General features: G+C 43.0%; 1 protein-coding gene across 3 annotated transcripts in view; it reads right to left on the reverse strand.

Moving 5' to 3' along the window:
• MYBL2 (MYB proto-oncogene like 2) overlaps window positions 1-17,229 on the reverse strand; it is a 779,549-nt gene that overhangs the window by 275,009 nt on the left and 487,311 nt on the right. For all 3 annotated transcript variants that reach the window (XM_044090138.1, XM_044090137.1, XM_044090139.1), the window contains exon 9: window positions 4,093-4,455. In XM_044090138.1, the coding sequence (XP_043946073.1) occupies window positions 4,093-4,455 (363 nt within the window). The remainder of the gene's footprint in view (window positions 1-4,092; window positions 4,456-17,229) is intronic.

Consider the following 17,229-nt stretch of genomic DNA (forward strand, 5'->3'; position numbering starts at 1 on the left):
CTCTTTTTGATTGATATGAAGATGCATTTGGCTTGCGGACCATGTGCCCTGAATACATCTTCCTGCCATGTGGGCCCCCCAGGCATAATCTGATGCATCTGTTAATGTCTGCCTGGCTGTGGGTAAAGTGAATGGCTGACCCTTGTTGTGGTGACAGGCCTGTGCCCACCATCGAAACTCCTGTTGCGGGCAGGGAATGAGGGTAATTAATGTTCCCAGACTGTGGCAATGTTGAGTCCAAACACTTTTTAGATACCATTGTAGTTTCCTCATATGCAGTCTTGCATATGGAATTAACAGAATGCAGGATGCCATGAAGCCCAAAGCCTGCAGAATTTTTCTTGCAGATAACTGGGTCTTTGTTGCCAACATTTTGAAGTAAGAAGTCAGATGCCTTTGTTTGTCTGGCATGAGATAAGCCATCTGGGCAGTTGTATTTAAGCTTGCACCCAGGAATATTATCTCTTGAGAGGGTACTAGTTTTGATTTATTTTCGTTTACCGTGTACCCTGGGCAAATTAGTAATCTTTTTACAAATGCCAGATGCTGTAATAGAATGTTCTTGTTCTCTGCTTGAATAAGGCAGTCGTCCAAGTAAGGATATATTTGAATTCCTCTTTGTCTGCAAAATGCAATTACTGGTGCCAGACATTTTGTGAAGACCCTGGGTGCAGTAGATAAGCCAAAGGGCAGTGCAGAGAATTGGTAGTGCATTGAGCCAGCTATGAATCTGAGGTATCTTCTGCAAGATTGCCTGATTGGGACATGCAGGTATGCCTCTTTTAGGTCCAAAGTTACAAGCCAAGCCTTCTTGCCCAGCATGGGCAGAAGCTGCTGTTGAGTCAACATTTTGAATTTTGGAATGTCCAGAAATGTGTTTAGAATTGACAGGTCCAGTACTGGTCTCCAGACTTTGTCCTTTCTGGGTACTAGGAAAAGTCTTGAGTAAAATCCTTGTCCCTGCTCTTGCTGCGGCACTCGCTGAATGGCCCTCATGTCCATTAGAGAAGAAACTTGATTTTGTGCCTCTGCCCATTGATTGTGTGGCAGGTCTGGCATACCTTTTGCCCTTGGCAGGGTGTGAAAGTGGAACCTGTAGCCCTGTAACACTATATTCAAGACCCATTTGTCCTGGGTGATCATGTGCCAATTTTGTGAAAAAAGTACTAGTTTCCCCCTAAGGGGGCTGCCAAAAGATAAGTACTTGGTGCTGGCAGAGGAAAGACATTGGGGCTGTTTTCTGTATGGCTGTTATTTGTCTTCTCCGCTTTTGGAGGTAGAAGCACCCCATTGTTTAGACCTGTATGAGCCTTGGGGCTGGGATCTGCCTCTGGGGCGTCTGTATCTGCCTCTTTGTGGCCTGTCTGACACTGGAAAGGACCAATTCTTTGAAGGCCAGTTCCTGCTAAATCTGGGTGGCTGTACCTGTAAGAAATCCTTAACTGTCTGCATAGATTTCGCTTTGTCCTCCAGCTTCTTCAACACCTCTTCTGCCTTAACACCAAACTAAGTATCATGCTGTAATGGAGCATCTAATAATTTTGCTTTAACATGATCAGGCAGATTCTGTTCCTTTAACCAAGCATGCCTCCTAATGACAGAACCCGTAACAGTGGCCCTGCAAGAGGCCTCCAAGGAATCAAAACCACATTGCAAAGTATGCTTTCCCACTTGTTCAGCTGCATGCAATAAATCCTGCAGTTCCTTGTTTTCTGCACAATCAGAATTTGTCAACATTTTCTGTTTAAGCAGTGACATTAAGTATTGCTGATATTTAAGCATATGAAACTGACAATTTAAAGCCCTTACAGCCAAGGTAGCAGAAGTGTAAACCTTTTTTCCCCCATCTGTCCAGTGCCCTTTAATCCCTATCAGAGAGGATAGGGTTTTTTGCAGTGGAAGCCTTGACCCCCTTTGGGACCCTGAGATATAGTTTCTGGGTCAGCAGCAGGGATTTTATAAAGAAATGTATGTGAATCTGGAACCCTGTAGTATCTGCCTGGCTTAACAGGTGCTGGGGGTAAAGAGTCAGGAGACAGGCCTGACTCTGAAAATACATATCTACAATGTCTAAAACAGGGGGAATAGCAAGAGGCCTGTGCTGAGGTAGTAAAAGAAAATCTCTAAGCCTTTTCTTAGATTCTGAGTAATCCTGGCCCTCCCAGTGGAAGTGCTCCCTCATGGTATGCAGGGTTTCCCCAAAAGAATAATCCTCAGGAGGAGAGGCTGAAGGGATAGATTCTTCAGCATCAGAATCCTTATAGGGAGGAAGAGAGTATTCCTGTTCAGAAGAGGAGTCAGAGGAAATGAAAACCTGATCTGAAGATTCATATTCGGTATCTTGCCTAGGCCTCTTATCAGGAGGAGGATGGGAACCCCTGATAAGAGCTGAAGTCGGTTTCACATATAACTGTGTAGGCCTGAAAACACCCTCAGAAGCCGATGCCTGCTCAGCGGCACCAGACCCATCTGAGGGAATATTTTCAGAGTGTCCAATACCTTGAGTTTCCAGTGGCCTAGTCGGCTCCACGTGGGAGTCGGAAGTGGCCTGCGGCTCTGAGGTAGCAGGTGTCAGGGGCTGCGAAAGCACCTCACTGAGAACCGGCGACTGGCTTAGAAGAAGCCTCATCATCAGTTTTGGACCTCGGATGCCTGTCCTTTTCCTTTTCTTTGCGTTTCTTGAGAATTGCGGTAGTCAGACGGCTATCCGACGGCATCGTGTAATTAAATCTTCGGCCAAAGTAATGAAATGCAAAATCGTACCAACGCTTAATAGTGCGTTGGTTAAATCTGGCACAAAACCTACAATTAGCAACGTCGTGATCAGGGCCTAGGGCAAGGAATACAAGAATGGAAGTCCTTATGAGGTATTTGCTTCCCACAAGAAATACAATTATTAACTTTTTCTGACATCGGTCTGGAGCAAGAAAAAAGTTTCCCCAACGGGGTACTTAGCTTTAAATGAAGACTTTGGATCTGAAATTCGAACACGAAAATCTCAGGAATCGGCCGACCAGCACTTGCGAACTGCTTTTGCTTCGGGCACCGCGCGGCAAGAAAGACTGAAGAAAATGGCATCGGCTGTATCTTTTATAGCCCTGGCGCACTGACGTCAGGGAAGAAGCGACAGCAACCGACGCTGGACCAAGACTTTGGAATTCAGGCTGACTGCGGGTAGCCTGCCAGCAGGATAAAACAAGTGTAATGACTGCAACAGTGAAACACGATGAACATCTGCTTTAATGTTGACAAACTCCACAGAGTGGAGCAAAGTCATTTTATTGTCTTGGAGAAAATGAAGTTACAACCTACTGCAAGAAAAAGGTAACTTGAGACTACTGTGCAGAAATAAACCCTTACTGGATTTACCAGCTGCATAGCTTTGAAAACCCAGATTCAACTAAAATGTACACACTCAGACTAGATCATAACTTTAATGTTTTATGTTAGGTGGCTGTCATGATTAATCTTTGCTGGTACTAAAGTATTTATGAAGCACTTTTAAATGGAATTCTTTACACAAGTCGACATACAATATTGTGCTTTATAACTGTTTTTAAGCTGACACTGCACTTGTATTAACAGAACATTAAGTCACTTTCTTAATTCATACAAGGGTGACTTTCCTTAATATATGCAAAACATTGACTGGTTAGTATTTTGTATATAAAGGGGTTCCCTTTTTGATTCAAAGAACCTAAGAGCACCTAATAAGTGAAAACAGTACTTCACTGCGGGTCTTCAAAGCCATATTCTCACTTCGTAAGTATTGTGCTGGTTTGTGATTTACCCCATGTACACATTAGGTCACACAAGAGAACTACAGTTTTACAGTTCATCGTGTCATGTCTACATCTTTACAAATAAACATGTGAACCTAACTACAACTTTATGTTTGTTACTGTTAAAGGGGGTTGCTTGTACTTGTTCTTTGAGCTTCGGTTGAGGCTGAAAAGGGTCAGAAGACCAGCCAACCTTCCCAATACACAAATGACAAATCCAACACATCATTATCAAATACAAATTCAGAAGAGGAATTAATGTACAAAAACTTTACATGATAGCATGCAGGATACTGTCTGTAAAACCTACCTGGGACGGTGAAAATGGTAGCACCTTTACAGGAGTGCTTTTTGGAGTCATGCTGTTGTTGACTTCCAGCAATGATACATTAGAGCAGATACTGTGTTCAGTCACGGGTGACAACGTTATCTTCCTCTTTTTCTGTTGCTTTAAAATTGATGGCGGTGTGCTAACACTTCCAGACACACGAGGTGAAATTGGAATCAGTTCACCTTTACTGCTTTTGCTTAAGTCCGATATGGTGTTTCCATCTAGGCGATATTCTGTTACATTGGACAGTTCTACATTTTTGTTTATGGCTTCTTTTGTAGGAGTACGTGATGCATCATCCGGTAGATCAAAGCTAGCCAAATCGCACCACCCATCTGGATCCTCACATATGCAAAAAAGGTAAGGAACAGTGTTAATATTTTACACATCTGCATGGCATAATGGAGTCCAAGCTCTGATTTATTTTATTTATTTACATTTTGTCGACTGAGGTAGAGCACTGGACCACAGATGAGCAATTACAGGCTCAGGTTTTTTAGAAGGAAATTATTTACGTACTGCATATTCCACCAGTATTCAGAAAACCTCAATGAATTTAAGCTAAAGAAATCTCTACCCAAATATCAAGTTGCCCTCCTCACAAAGAGCTTTCACCTCTTTTAACAAACTCGAACAGGCACTGCATACAAGGAAAATCATTTAACTAATTCTCTTAATGGTTTCTGCCCGAAACTGTTCCTACAGTTTTTCTCTATACCAGTTCAGATTTCTGTAACATCTCAGGTTATTTCTTTCTGTACTTCCCTTGTCATTTGTGAGATCTATAGGCAAAGAAAACAGCTACACCGCAGATTCTTAGTTATTCGGCATATCCCAGGTTTAGTTACCTACATTTAAAGCTTTTACTGACCATGTAATGACCTGTTTTACACCGACTAGAAAGCTTGGAAGTACAATTCTGAACATGACCAACTTTTTGCAAACAACATTCAGATGCACCTTAAAGTGCTACAAATACAAAACAAATACTGAAGGACATCATAGCAAAATGAATGATCCTGCAAGAGGTAAAGTAGAAGAAAACAAGATATATTAACACAGCTGATGTTCTCACCACACTGCGACTCTGCCCCCAAAAACTCCATTAGGAAAGCAGAAACTCTTAACAGCAAATCAAAATCAAGCAAGTACCAGTTAGGGCATTTCAAGGTGCAGCAACTATAAATAACAGCCACTCGAGTGATTGATGGGATTGATGGGACATAAGAACTACACAAGAGATCAAGTTATGAAAAACAAGCAATTATGCAAACAACTCACTATCACACACACAAACTAGATGTCTGAATGTTCCACTGCTCCAGCAGTATTCATGATGGGTGGGAGCTAGCAGCAGGCTGATGACTACCTACCTGGCCAAAGTGTCATAGCTTTTGATGTCCCCAGTGTGGTTCCAGCCCTTCTCCCTATGCTAAGGGCATTAGCAGGACAATGGAAAGGGAAGGCAGTCAATGTAAGCTTGAGTACTTTTTTCTGTGAAGGCAGCGATACATGGGTCACCAGTCTCTTGGTTAGAGCCTGCAGGACATCTTAAGAAGGTTCAGCATAAAATAACTTGTATTCCTGGGGGGGCACCACAACACAGAGTGATACTCAAGCCCTAGATGTTTAGGACAGGAATCAGGAGTTTGGTGAGAAGAACCTTATACAGCAGGAGTGATCCTTGTATTTGAACCACCACAGATATAGAGACCTTCTCACACTGTTGGTCTATGTTCGTTTCAAGGAGTACTGCTACAGCATGATTAATACCAGACAGGAAAAATACTACTGCAGTATAAGCTGTGACCACAAGTCTAGGCTGGAGAGCTAGCATGCTCTGCAAGACTAAAGTGTCAAAATCTGCTTTGCTTCTCAAATGAATATCTAATTTACAATATTTGTTGAAGATGTGGTCCAGGTGTCTGCCTCGCAGATACGGTGGGCTGTGACATTACTGAAAACCTCTGCAGTGGAAGCTTGTATGCAGGTGCAGACAACTTTGACCAATCTTTGGATTACTTTTACCACTGAAGTCATAGCAAGAGAGTGCAATAAGCTAGTCTTGTACCCCTTTTTCTTCATTTAAAGGAAGCAACTGCTTTGTCTGCCTGAAGTCTGATTCGCTCAGTATCGTACCTTAGTTGTCTCTGCACATCCAACAGATAAAATTTCTCTCTCTCTCCTGATTTTGACTTAGGAGCACAAGAATGGAAACGGAATAGCCTAGCAAATGTTTATTACTGATTAAAGTTTAGGGTTAGCTCTTAATGAAGGTCTCTCTTGAAGACTGTACAAGTATCTTGGCACAACGGGACTCAAACTTCAGAGAACTCAGTTGAGGTTATTGTTACTAAAAAAATACTCCAAGGCTGACAATTATACCAATCATACTGACCAATTCAAATGGATCCAAAGTCAACTTTCTGTGTAAAAAGTTGAGGTTCTAAAGAGGGAGAAAGGACAGTTGTGTACACTTACCATAAATGTAGATGTTCGAGTGTATTCACGGTTGCAGTCATTACATTTGGGCAATCTGCTGGCAGGTTGCCCTCAGTCGGCCTGATTAACAAAGTCTTGGGTCCTGCTTCGGTTGCTGTCCCTTCTTCCATGACGTCAGGGGTATAAAACATGCAGCCGACGCCATTACATCAGTTTGTCTTGCCCCAGATGTCAGGTGTCCCCCAAATGGGGAGCAAATATATAAATAATTTTAAACACAAACATATATACTTCCAAACAAAAGCAAATACACCAAAAAGGCTTTAAGTGTAGAAAAATAAAGGAGAGGCACAGTAAGAGAAAAAACAGGGGGCTGGAGTGAGGGTAACCAGGACTGCAACAGTGAATACACTCTAACATCTACATTTATGGTAAGTGTACACAACTGTACTATGTTCTTTGTGTTTCACTGTTGCAGTCATTACATTTGGGTAGCTTCCCATAGCTAAGGTTGGGAGGATGGATTTATACAGTATTAGGACCGGCTATAAGGCCCTGCAAAACAGCAGTGGCAAAGCCAGCTCTGGATTTAGAGAAAATTGGTAAGTGATAGTGCTTGGTGAAAGTATGAACTGAACTCCAGTTAGCAGCTTCTAGAATATCCCCGGTAGGAATACCTCTGAGAGAGGCTGTAGAAGTAGATGCAGCCCTGGTGGTATGGGATCTGATCCCCTGGGGGGATAGGTTTTCCATGGTGCTTATAGCAGAAATGAATGCAATGGCTTATCCATTTGGAAATGGTTTGCTTTGAAATAGCCTTTCCCTCTGCCCCTGCAGCAAATGCTACCAGCAGTTCAGATTTTCTTCGAGATTTAGTCCTGTCCAAGTAAAATCTAAGTTGTCTGTGTACATCCAATGAATGCAGAATCTGCTCCCCTTTGTTCTGTGGATTGGGAAAGAAAGTTGGCAAATGAATGGACTGATTAAGAGCCACACTGGATACCACCTTGGGCATGAAGGATGGGTTGGTCCTGAGTAACACCCTGTCCGCATGAAAGATGATGAAAGGCTCCACTGCCATAAGGGCCTGTAATTCAGAAATCCTTCTAGCCAAAGTGATTGCTAAAAGGAAGGCTGTTTTCCAGGAAAAGAATTTTAAGTCTGCAGTAGCAGCTGGCTCAAAAGGAGGTAGAGTGAGTTTTTCCAATACAAAGGTAAGGTCCCAGGCAGGGGTTGCAGCTCTCCTGGGTGGCCTTACATTTTTGGCCCCTCTGAGACTGCTTTAACAGAGGATGAGAGAAGAGGGGGGTTCTGTGTTGTAATGAGCTGAAATGGCTGAGGCATGGATTTTTATGGAAGAAAGACGGGCCCTTGTGAAGCATTTCAGTTAAGTATTGCAAAATCTGTGGTAAATTGGGCACTGCTGTGGTCATCCCTTGAGACAGATTCCAGGCACAGAATCTTTTCCATTTGTCAGCATAAGATTTTCTGGTACTAGGTCTTCTCGCCTCCAAAATGACATCCATCACAGGTTTGCTGAGGGATGCTAAGGGAGAATTTAAGTGATTAGCCAAGCTACAAGATTCAATGTTTGGAGCAGAGGGTGCAGAATTTGGTTGTTCTGCTGAGACAGTAAGGAAGGTGTCTGAGGCAGGTGCCATGGAGAAAGTTGTGACAGACTGCGTAGGAGTGGGTACCAGTGTTGGCGAGGCCAGTCTGGAGCAAGCAAAATCATCTTTTGTTTGTCCTGTTTGACTTTTAGTAGAACTTTGGAGAGCAAAGGCAGAGGGGGGAAAGCACAGACTGATAGGTTTTCCCAGCTGAAGGACAGAGCATCCACTTTCCAGGCTTTTTTGTGAGGAGTTCTTGAGCAAAATTTGTCCAACTGGTAGTTCTGGGGTGAGGCAAAGAGATATATGTCTGGGCTCCCCCATTTGCGTGTCAACATGTTAAAAATCCGTGGTTTCAGTTTCCATTCGTGTGGGTCCATGTGATTTCTGCTTAGATCGTCTGCCAAAATATTCAGCTTTCCTGGCAGGAATTGGGCTTGTAGTTGTACTTGATAGCTCAAGGCCATGTTCCACAATGCCATGGCTTGTCTGCAGAGGGGGTTGGAATGTGTACCCCCCCTGCTTATGTACCACATAACTGTGGTGTTGTCCATCTATACCATTAGTTGCCCTGGATGAAGGTAGTCCTTGAAGGCTGTCAGTGCTTTCTGTACAGCTAGCATTTCTTTTTGATTGATATGAAGGTGCATTTGATTCGAGCTCCATTTGCCCTGAATGTACTTCCCTGACAGATGAGCCCCCCCCATGCATAGTCCTCTAGTTAGGGTTTGGGCAGCACGGGGTGGTGTGAATGGCAGTCTGTCTGTTTTGGTGGCAGGCCTCTGCCCACCAAAGGAACTCTAGTTGCAGGCAAGGTATGATATGAATCATTGTTTCCAGGCTGTGAGAATGTTGACTCCATAAACTTTTTAAGTACCAGTGAAGTTTCCTCATATGCAGTCTTGCATATGGAATTAGAAGAATGCAAGAGGCCATGAACCCCAAGGTTTGCAGTATTTGTCTTGCTGATAGCAGGGTTTTTGTGGCCACCTGTTTGAAGTAAGTCACCAACTGAATTTGCTTTTCTGGCATAAGGAAAGCCATCTGGGCAGTTGTATTCAACAGGAATGTTATTTTTGAGAGGGTACTAGTTGTGATTTCTTTTCGTTTATGGTGTACCCTAGACAAGTTAGAACCCTTTTTACAAATGCCAGATGTTTTAGAAGAATGGCCCTGTTTTCTGCCTGAATTAGACAATTGTCCAGGTATGGGTATATCTGAATATTTCTTTGCCTGCAAAATGCCATTACTGGAGCCAGACACTTTGTAAATACTCTCATGGGCACAGTAGATAAGCCAAAGGGCAGTGCAGAGAACTGAAAATGCAAAAAGCCTGCTTTGAAGCGGAGGTATCTTCTGCAAGATTCCCTGATTGGGATATGCAGATATGCCTCTTTTAGATTTAGAGTTGCCAACCAGGCATCTTTGCCTAGCATAGGAAGAAACTGAAGAGTCAGCATCTTGAATTTTGGAATGTCCAGGAAAGTGTTTAGGGTAGACAAGTCCAGAATTGGATGCCATGATTTGTCTTTTCTGGGTTCCAGGAAAAGTCTGGAATAGAAATCTTGTCCCTTTTGCCCTTCTGGTACTAGTTGAATAGCCCCCATGTTTAGGAGGGAAAGTACTTGTTTCTGAGCCTCTGCCCACTGATTTGGGGGCAGGTCTGGCCATCCACTTAGAGTTGGCAATGTGCGGAAATGAAATCTGTATCCATGGGACACTATTTTTAAAACCCATTTGTCCTGGGTTATAAGTTGCCAGTTTTTTGCATGAAGTGCCAGTTTTCCCCCCAAAGGGGCAGCTAAAAGGTAAGTGCTTGGTAATTCTAAAGGAAAGTCATTGAGACTGTTTACCATTGGGAGGTGGCTTGATATTTCCAGATTTGGAAGAGGAGGCACCCCATTGCTTAGTTCTGAAAGTCCCTTGGGACTGAAAATTGGTGCTTTTGGCATGTCTGGGTCTGGCTTGAGTGGCTCTGGAAGGAACTGGAAAGGACCAGTTCTTCGTAGGCCAGTGCCTTCTAAATCTTGGAGGTTGTACTTGTAAGAAATCTTTCACAGTCTGCATAGATTTAGCGTCATCTTCCATCTTTTTTAGGACTTCTTCAGCCTTATTGCCAAACAGACGATCCTGCTGCAAAGGAGCATCCAACAATTTTGCTTTAACATGATCAGGCAGAGATTGCTCCTTAAGCCAAGCATGCCTTCTAAGCACAGACCCAGTAACAGCAGCCCTACAAGAGGCCTCCAAAGAATCAAAACCACATTACAAAGTATGTTTTCCAACTTGTTCAGCTGAATGCAATAAATCCTGTAAATCTTTATTTTCCACACAGTCAGAAATCAACATAATTTTCTGTTTAAGCAGTCCCATGATATGCTGCTGATATTTTAGCATATGAAATTGACAGTTTCAAGCCCTGATTGCCAAGGTTGCAGAAGTATAAACCTTTTTTACCAATCTATCCAGCGCCCTGGAGTCTCTATCAGAAGGGGTAAAGCCTTAATGCCCTTGGGCCCATGAGAAATGGTTTCACGGTCCGCAACAGGAATTTTGAAAAGGAATTTGTGGGAATCAGGAACCCTGTAGTATCTGTCTGGCTTACAAGGGGCCGGATGCAGAGAATCAGGGGCCATACTGGATTCTGAAAACACATCAACAATGTCTAGTATAGGAGGTATAGCCAAAGGCCTATGCTGAGGAAAGAAGAAGAAAATCCCTAAGCCTCTTTTTGGATTCAGAAAAATCCTGACTTTCCCAGTGGAAATGTTCCCTTAAGGCATGTAAAGTTTCCCCAAAAGAAAAATCCTCAGGGGGAGAAGCAGAAGGAATAGAATCCTCTGCATCAGAGTCTTTATAAGTAGGTATAGACAAATCCTGTTCATTAGAAAAGTCAGAAGAAATAGAATCCTGTTCAGAAGATTCATAGTCAAGTTCAGCCCTAGGCCTCTTCGAAGGTGTGGGTTGGCTACCCCTGATTAAGTAATTAAATCTTCAGCCATTTTGATCATTTGTTTTTTTAGGCATAGGGGCCTGCATATGTGGCCTAGGCATGGTTTTTTTTAGACATAGATCGAGATTTTGGCCTTAATATTGAAGATGGCGTCTGTTTAATATACATATCTGTAGGCCTGAATACAACCTCAGAAGCCGGTGCCTGCACAGCGGCTCTGGACCCATCCATGGTAGAGACATCCGCGGGTTCCATAACTGAAGCAACTCGCTGCATACTGGACTCCAAATGGGTCTCGGTAGAGGCCTGCGAATCAGAAGTAGCGGGTATCAGGGGCTGCAAAAGCACCTCACTGAGTACCGGTGAACTGGCGAATGGTTTAGGAGAAGCATCGTCAGCAGTTTTGGACCTCAATGGCCTCTCTGTCTTTTTCTTTGCGTTTTTTTAGGTATTCCGGTAGTTGGACTGCTAACAGACGTAATTTCTGGATAATTAAACCATGATCCAAAATATTTAGAAGCAAAAATGTACCGACGACAGATAGTGCATTGATTAAATAAAGCACAGAATGGACAGCAAGGTATGTCATTGGTCAGGGCTTAGGCAAGGAATACAGTACAAGTGAAAATCCTTATGAGGTATTTGCTTCCCACAAGTAATACAATTATTAACTTTTACTGACATCAGTAAGGAGCAAGAAAAAGTCTCCCCAGCGGGGTACTTAGCTTTTTAGTTGAAGACTTCAGTTCTGAAACTTGAAAACAAAAATTTCAGGAGTCGGCAACCGGCACTTACGAACTGCTTCTGCTTTGGGCACCGCGCGGCAAGAAAGACTAATGTAATGGCGTCGGCTGCATGTTTTATACCCCCGACCTGACATCATGGAGGAAGGGACAGGAACCAACGTAGGACCCAAGACTTTGTTAATCAGGCCGACTCAGGGCAACCTGCCAGCAGATTACCCAAATGTAATGACTGCAACAGTGAAACACGAAGAACATCAGGCCTTGGTGAACTCAGATGAAGGTCACTTTTAAAGAGAGGACTATTTAAATAGATGTCAAACAGGGTCCCAGGAGGCAGGTAAGCCAAAACAGCTGAAGGATGCACTTTAACAGATGTACACACCACCCCTTTTTCAATCAAAGCAATTTAAGTACCTCAAAACACCACCACCCCTTTTTCAATCAAAGCAATTTAAGTACCTTAAAGCAATCTATATTGAAGCTGCTACTGCAAGCTGAATATTACACAAGGTATACCATGAAGAAAATGCTTTCCATTTTGCCAGGTAGGATTTCCTAGACACTGGTCTCACAATATTCTGCAATGCACACAGTACCTTAGGTGGTAAGGAATCCCAATAAAGGATCAGAGTCTGAACCTCCACTCTGCTAATCTAATGCTTTTGATACCTGGATATAGTAGGGTCAGCTTCTTCACTGGGTCAACAAAGTGCAGGGAGTGAAAGGATTTGCAGCTCCTCCCTGTTTAACAGCTGGGAGAAAGTACAGTTGTGTAAGTAAACTTACCATAAACAAAGTATTTTCATTCTTTCTCAACTGATGGGTTTTGGGTCCAACTTCAGATCTGGCATGGCTGCATTTTCTAGACACATGGATCCACTTCTCGAGCTCCTCCCTTTATCCACAATGCCCCACCATCCTGGCATACTTCAGATCGAGTTTGTTGTCCCAACACTAACATATAGATGACACCATATCATTATGAAAAGGCAAGATAGAAGCATATAGAAAGGCTGGAGCCCAAACGGGGAACAAGCAGATTCCCAAAGGGACATCCCTTTGGTCTCATTAGGAGCACAAGGAAGGGGGTTGGAGGGTGGGAAGCTGAAGAATGAAAATAGGTAACACAGATGCATCATTATGGTGAGTACATAACATTTGTATCTAATGTTGTCGTTTTCATTCATTCCTCAACTGATGGGACAGAGTCTACAACTAGATGAACCTTGGGTGGTCCCCATGGAAGGATATTCCAGAGTACGGTGGAACCAAATACTGCCCTATTTCTGGATAGTATGTCAAACTTGTAAGAGCATTAGACCAAGTGGCAGCTACACAAATATCATCTACAGACTCTCTTGACCAAAAAGCAGATGAAGTGGCTATGGACCTCATGGAATATGTTTTGCAGACTTAGGAAAAGATAAACCTTTTTCTTTATAAACATAGTATATACAATCAGCCAACAATTTAGCTTGGGTCACTTCAGGTACTGCTTTACCCAATTTGTTCTTAGAGAAGGATGCAAATAATCGGTCAGTTTTCCTGAAATCTTTGGTTCTGTGCAGATAATTCAAGTGTAAAGTGGACAACTGGATTGGTAACAGGAAATTAATCCCTGGTTTGGCACCTATGCCTCTAAAGGATACAGGCAGCCTGTAAATGCTCCATCTCTCAGGCCCCTACTTGTAAATGTTTCACCTCCCAAGCCCCTGCTTACACTTATCAAGGGTACAAGGGTACTAGAACTTGTCAGAGATTTTGGATGCATGGCTAAACTTAAAAAGGCCCTTGTGGTCATTAGACTAGTAAACACCTTTGAACCAATGAATCCATGATAAAATCTAAGTTGCCGGTGTACATCCAAAAGATGCAGCATGTATTTGCCTTTATTTGAGAATTTCGGAAAGAACACAGGTATATGATTGACTACCTGATTTTTTTTGGATTCAGAAACCACCTTAGGTAAAAAAAGATGGATTCTTAGGTAAAGAAACCCTATCTTTTTTGAAGGTCAATTAAGGAGTTCCTGAGGAAAGGGCTTGAAGTTCAGATACTCATCTAGCAGAAGTGATAGCGACCAGAAAAATGTTTTCCAGGACAAGAACGTAAGGTACATCTTATCCAAAGGTTCAAATGGAGCTTGGGTTAGAGCTTGCAACGGAATAGTCAAATCTCAAGGGCGGTAGGGTCTTTAACTGGGGGTCTGTATAAAAAAAAAGTTAACCTTAAGAAAGGTCTTGCACAACTTCAAAGAAGCCAAAAAGGAGTGATTCTCACCTGAGTGAAAATTAGAAATGACCACCAATTGAACATTAATAGTAGAATAACACCCCATTGAAAATGGAAGCCAGAAAAATCAAGAACTGCAGAGACTGGGTCAGAGAAGGAATCCAGGTCTTTCTGAAGGGTCCAACTGAAAACCTTTTCCATTTACTTTTGTAAATTTGCCTAGTAGAAAGCTTCTGAGAGGATAAAAGTATATGTTGCTTTGGGGAAGAAAGACCGGGCTATTTAGCCATCACTTAACTGGAGAAATCATGCAGTCAACTTGAGATATTTGATGTTCAGGTTTTTCATCCCTGATGGATGAGACAGAAGATCTGGACTTGGATCTGGTACCAAAGGTGGATAGAGAAGATGAAGTTGCAGAAGTGGAACTAAACATAACAAGGCCAAAAAGGCACAATGAGGATGACTGTGCTCTTCAGCCGGGTTGCTTTCTGTAGAAATTTGGGGATTAGGGGTAACGGAGGGTAAGCATGAAGGAGATCAGAGGGACAATCATGAACTACAGCATCTCTAGGTGACTACCCTTATAGAGGGACTAGAGTGAAAAACCTGCTGCACTTGTTGAGGTGAGAAGCAAAAAGACCACGGCTGGCCCCATCGACAGATGATCCTTTCTGCCACTCTTTGATTGGAGACCACATGTGAGGCATTAAAATGGACCTGTTTAGTTTGTCTGCAAGCACTCTGGTTTTTCCCGCTATGTGCATTGCCATAAGAAAATGGAAGAGATCGGCCATTGTCACAATCTCATTGCTTCTCAACACAGAGGGTAAAGATCTGGTCCTCCCTTGTTTGTTGATGTACCAGACTTCCGACATGTTGCCTGTTTGTATCATAATCATCCCTGAGGGGAGAACATCTCAAAAAGCCTGCAATGCTAGGAGGACTGCTCATTTCCAGGACACTGATGTGCAAATTAGCCTCCTGCAGGGACCATATACCTTTGAATGTCCTTCCCAAGGAATGCCCCCCCACACACACACACACAGACACTCTGGAAGGTGTCCATGGTCACTGTGGCTACTGGCTGTTGTGAGAACAAAGGGTCACAGCCTTGAGAAATGTTTTTTTTGAATGAATTCATCACAGAGGATATTCCTTGCAAACCTTGGTGATCTTAACGAGTGTTCAAGGGATGCTGAAAAATAGACCACTGCAGGGCGTATATATGAAATCAGGCTAATAGGCCATCAATCCTAAGGCTTGTAACACTAGCCTTGCTGAAGGAGGACAGTAGGAGATCACTTCCATAACTTGTAGTCTGAGGGTCTGAAATCTTGTTAGAGGTAGCAAAGTTACCTGGTTGATCGTATCTAGACAAGCACCTAGGAATTCCAAAGTCTGGGTAGTTGTAAGCTGTTATTTCATGTAGCTGACCATATGCCCCGGTGATGACATAACTGGAGCAAGTAGTTCCTTGCTTGCATAAGTAGATGCCTGGACAGGGTGGTAAGGAGCCAGCCGTCTAGGTATGGAAACACATGTAATCCCAGCATTCTCAGATGAGCTGCTACCACTGCCATGCATTTGGTGAACACCCAGGGGATGTAGTGAGGCCAAAGAGCAGTGCTCTGAACTAATAATGACCATCTCCCAGCTAGATGCACAGGTGTCTTCTGGAGCGTCTGTTCATTTTGATATGATAGCGAGCATCCTGAAGATCTATAGAGCACATCTAATCGTCCTTTGCAACAGAGGCAAAATGGGCTGAACTAAGACCATCTAGAACTTTGAATATTTTACATATTGGTTTAATTTGATGAGATCCAGAATTGTTCTCAAGTCCCCTGTCTTTTTTGCCACTAAAAATAATCTTCGGTAAGTTCCAGATACTTGCTGGTCTGGGGGACTTTTTGGATGTCATCTTTTCCTACCAGCTTTACTATTCCCTAGGCTTCTGCCTCCCTCTGACTGGGTGGTACAATTGGGGATCAGGTTCATTTTTGGTCGGAGGAATTGGGAAAATGTCATCAAATAAACTCTGGATATGATTTTCTGCACCAAGTGTCTTGTTATGGATGCCCAGGCTTCTGGGTGCTGAGATAAGTGCTTCCCGATTACCTCCAGAGTACAGCAGCTGGGGAATCCTTCAGGAGTGCTGGTAGGGCTTATTAGAGAAGGTATCTCTGAAGCTTTGGTTCTGTGGGCCACCTCTGCCGCAGGGGTGGCATCTTCCATTAGAGCTCCCCCTTCTGTTTGGGGAAGAAAGTACAGTTGTGCACACTTACCATAAATGTAGAGGATAGAATGTATTCACTGTTGCAGTCATTACATTTGGGTAATCCTGCTGGCAGGTTGCCCTCAGTCGGCCTGAATTCCAAAGTCCTGGGTCCTGTGTCGGCTACTGTCACCCCTTCCCTGACGTCAGGTCTTCAGGAGTATAAAAAATGCGGCAGACTCTGTTTTCTTTAGTTTTTCTTGCCCCAGATGTCAGGTGCCCCCTAAATGGGTAGCCAAAACATATATTATATATATATATATATATATATATATATATATATATATATATATATATATATATATATATATAAATACATGCACCAATATAAACTTTACTTTCATCTACAAGCAAATACACCACATAGGTTGTATAAATCAGAGAAGGAAAGATAGGTTTCATCAAAAGAAAAAAGGGGGCTAGTGGGTGGGTAACCTGGACTGCAACAGTGAATACACACAAACATCTACATTTATGGTAAGTGTACACAACTGTACTATGTTCTTCATATTTCACTGTTGCAGTCATTACATTTGGGTAGAGTCCCAAAGCTATGGATGGGAGGCTGGAGCTAAACAGCTTTAGAAGTAGCTATGAGGCCCTGCAGAACTGCAGTGGCAAAGCCTGCCCTGGATTTAGAGTAGAGTGGTAGATGACGGTGCTTTCTAAAGGTGTGCACTGAACTCAAAGTAACAGCCTCTAAAATGCCCTTGGTTGGTACTCCCCTGAGGAAGGCTGCTGAAGTGGCTGCAGCTCTGGTTGAATGTGGCCTAATTCCCTTGGGCACCGACTTGCCATGGTGCAAGTAGCAGAAACGAATGCAGTGGCCTATCCACTTTGAAATAGTCTGCTTTG

The sequence above is a fragment of the Protopterus annectens genome, chromosome 12.part0 (genome assembly GCF_019279795.1).
Source record: "Protopterus annectens isolate FY-2018-M chromosome 12.part0, PAN1.0, whole genome shotgun sequence".
In the NCBI taxonomy this organism is placed as follows: Eukaryota; Metazoa; Chordata; order Ceratodontiformes; family Protopteridae; genus Protopterus; species Protopterus annectens.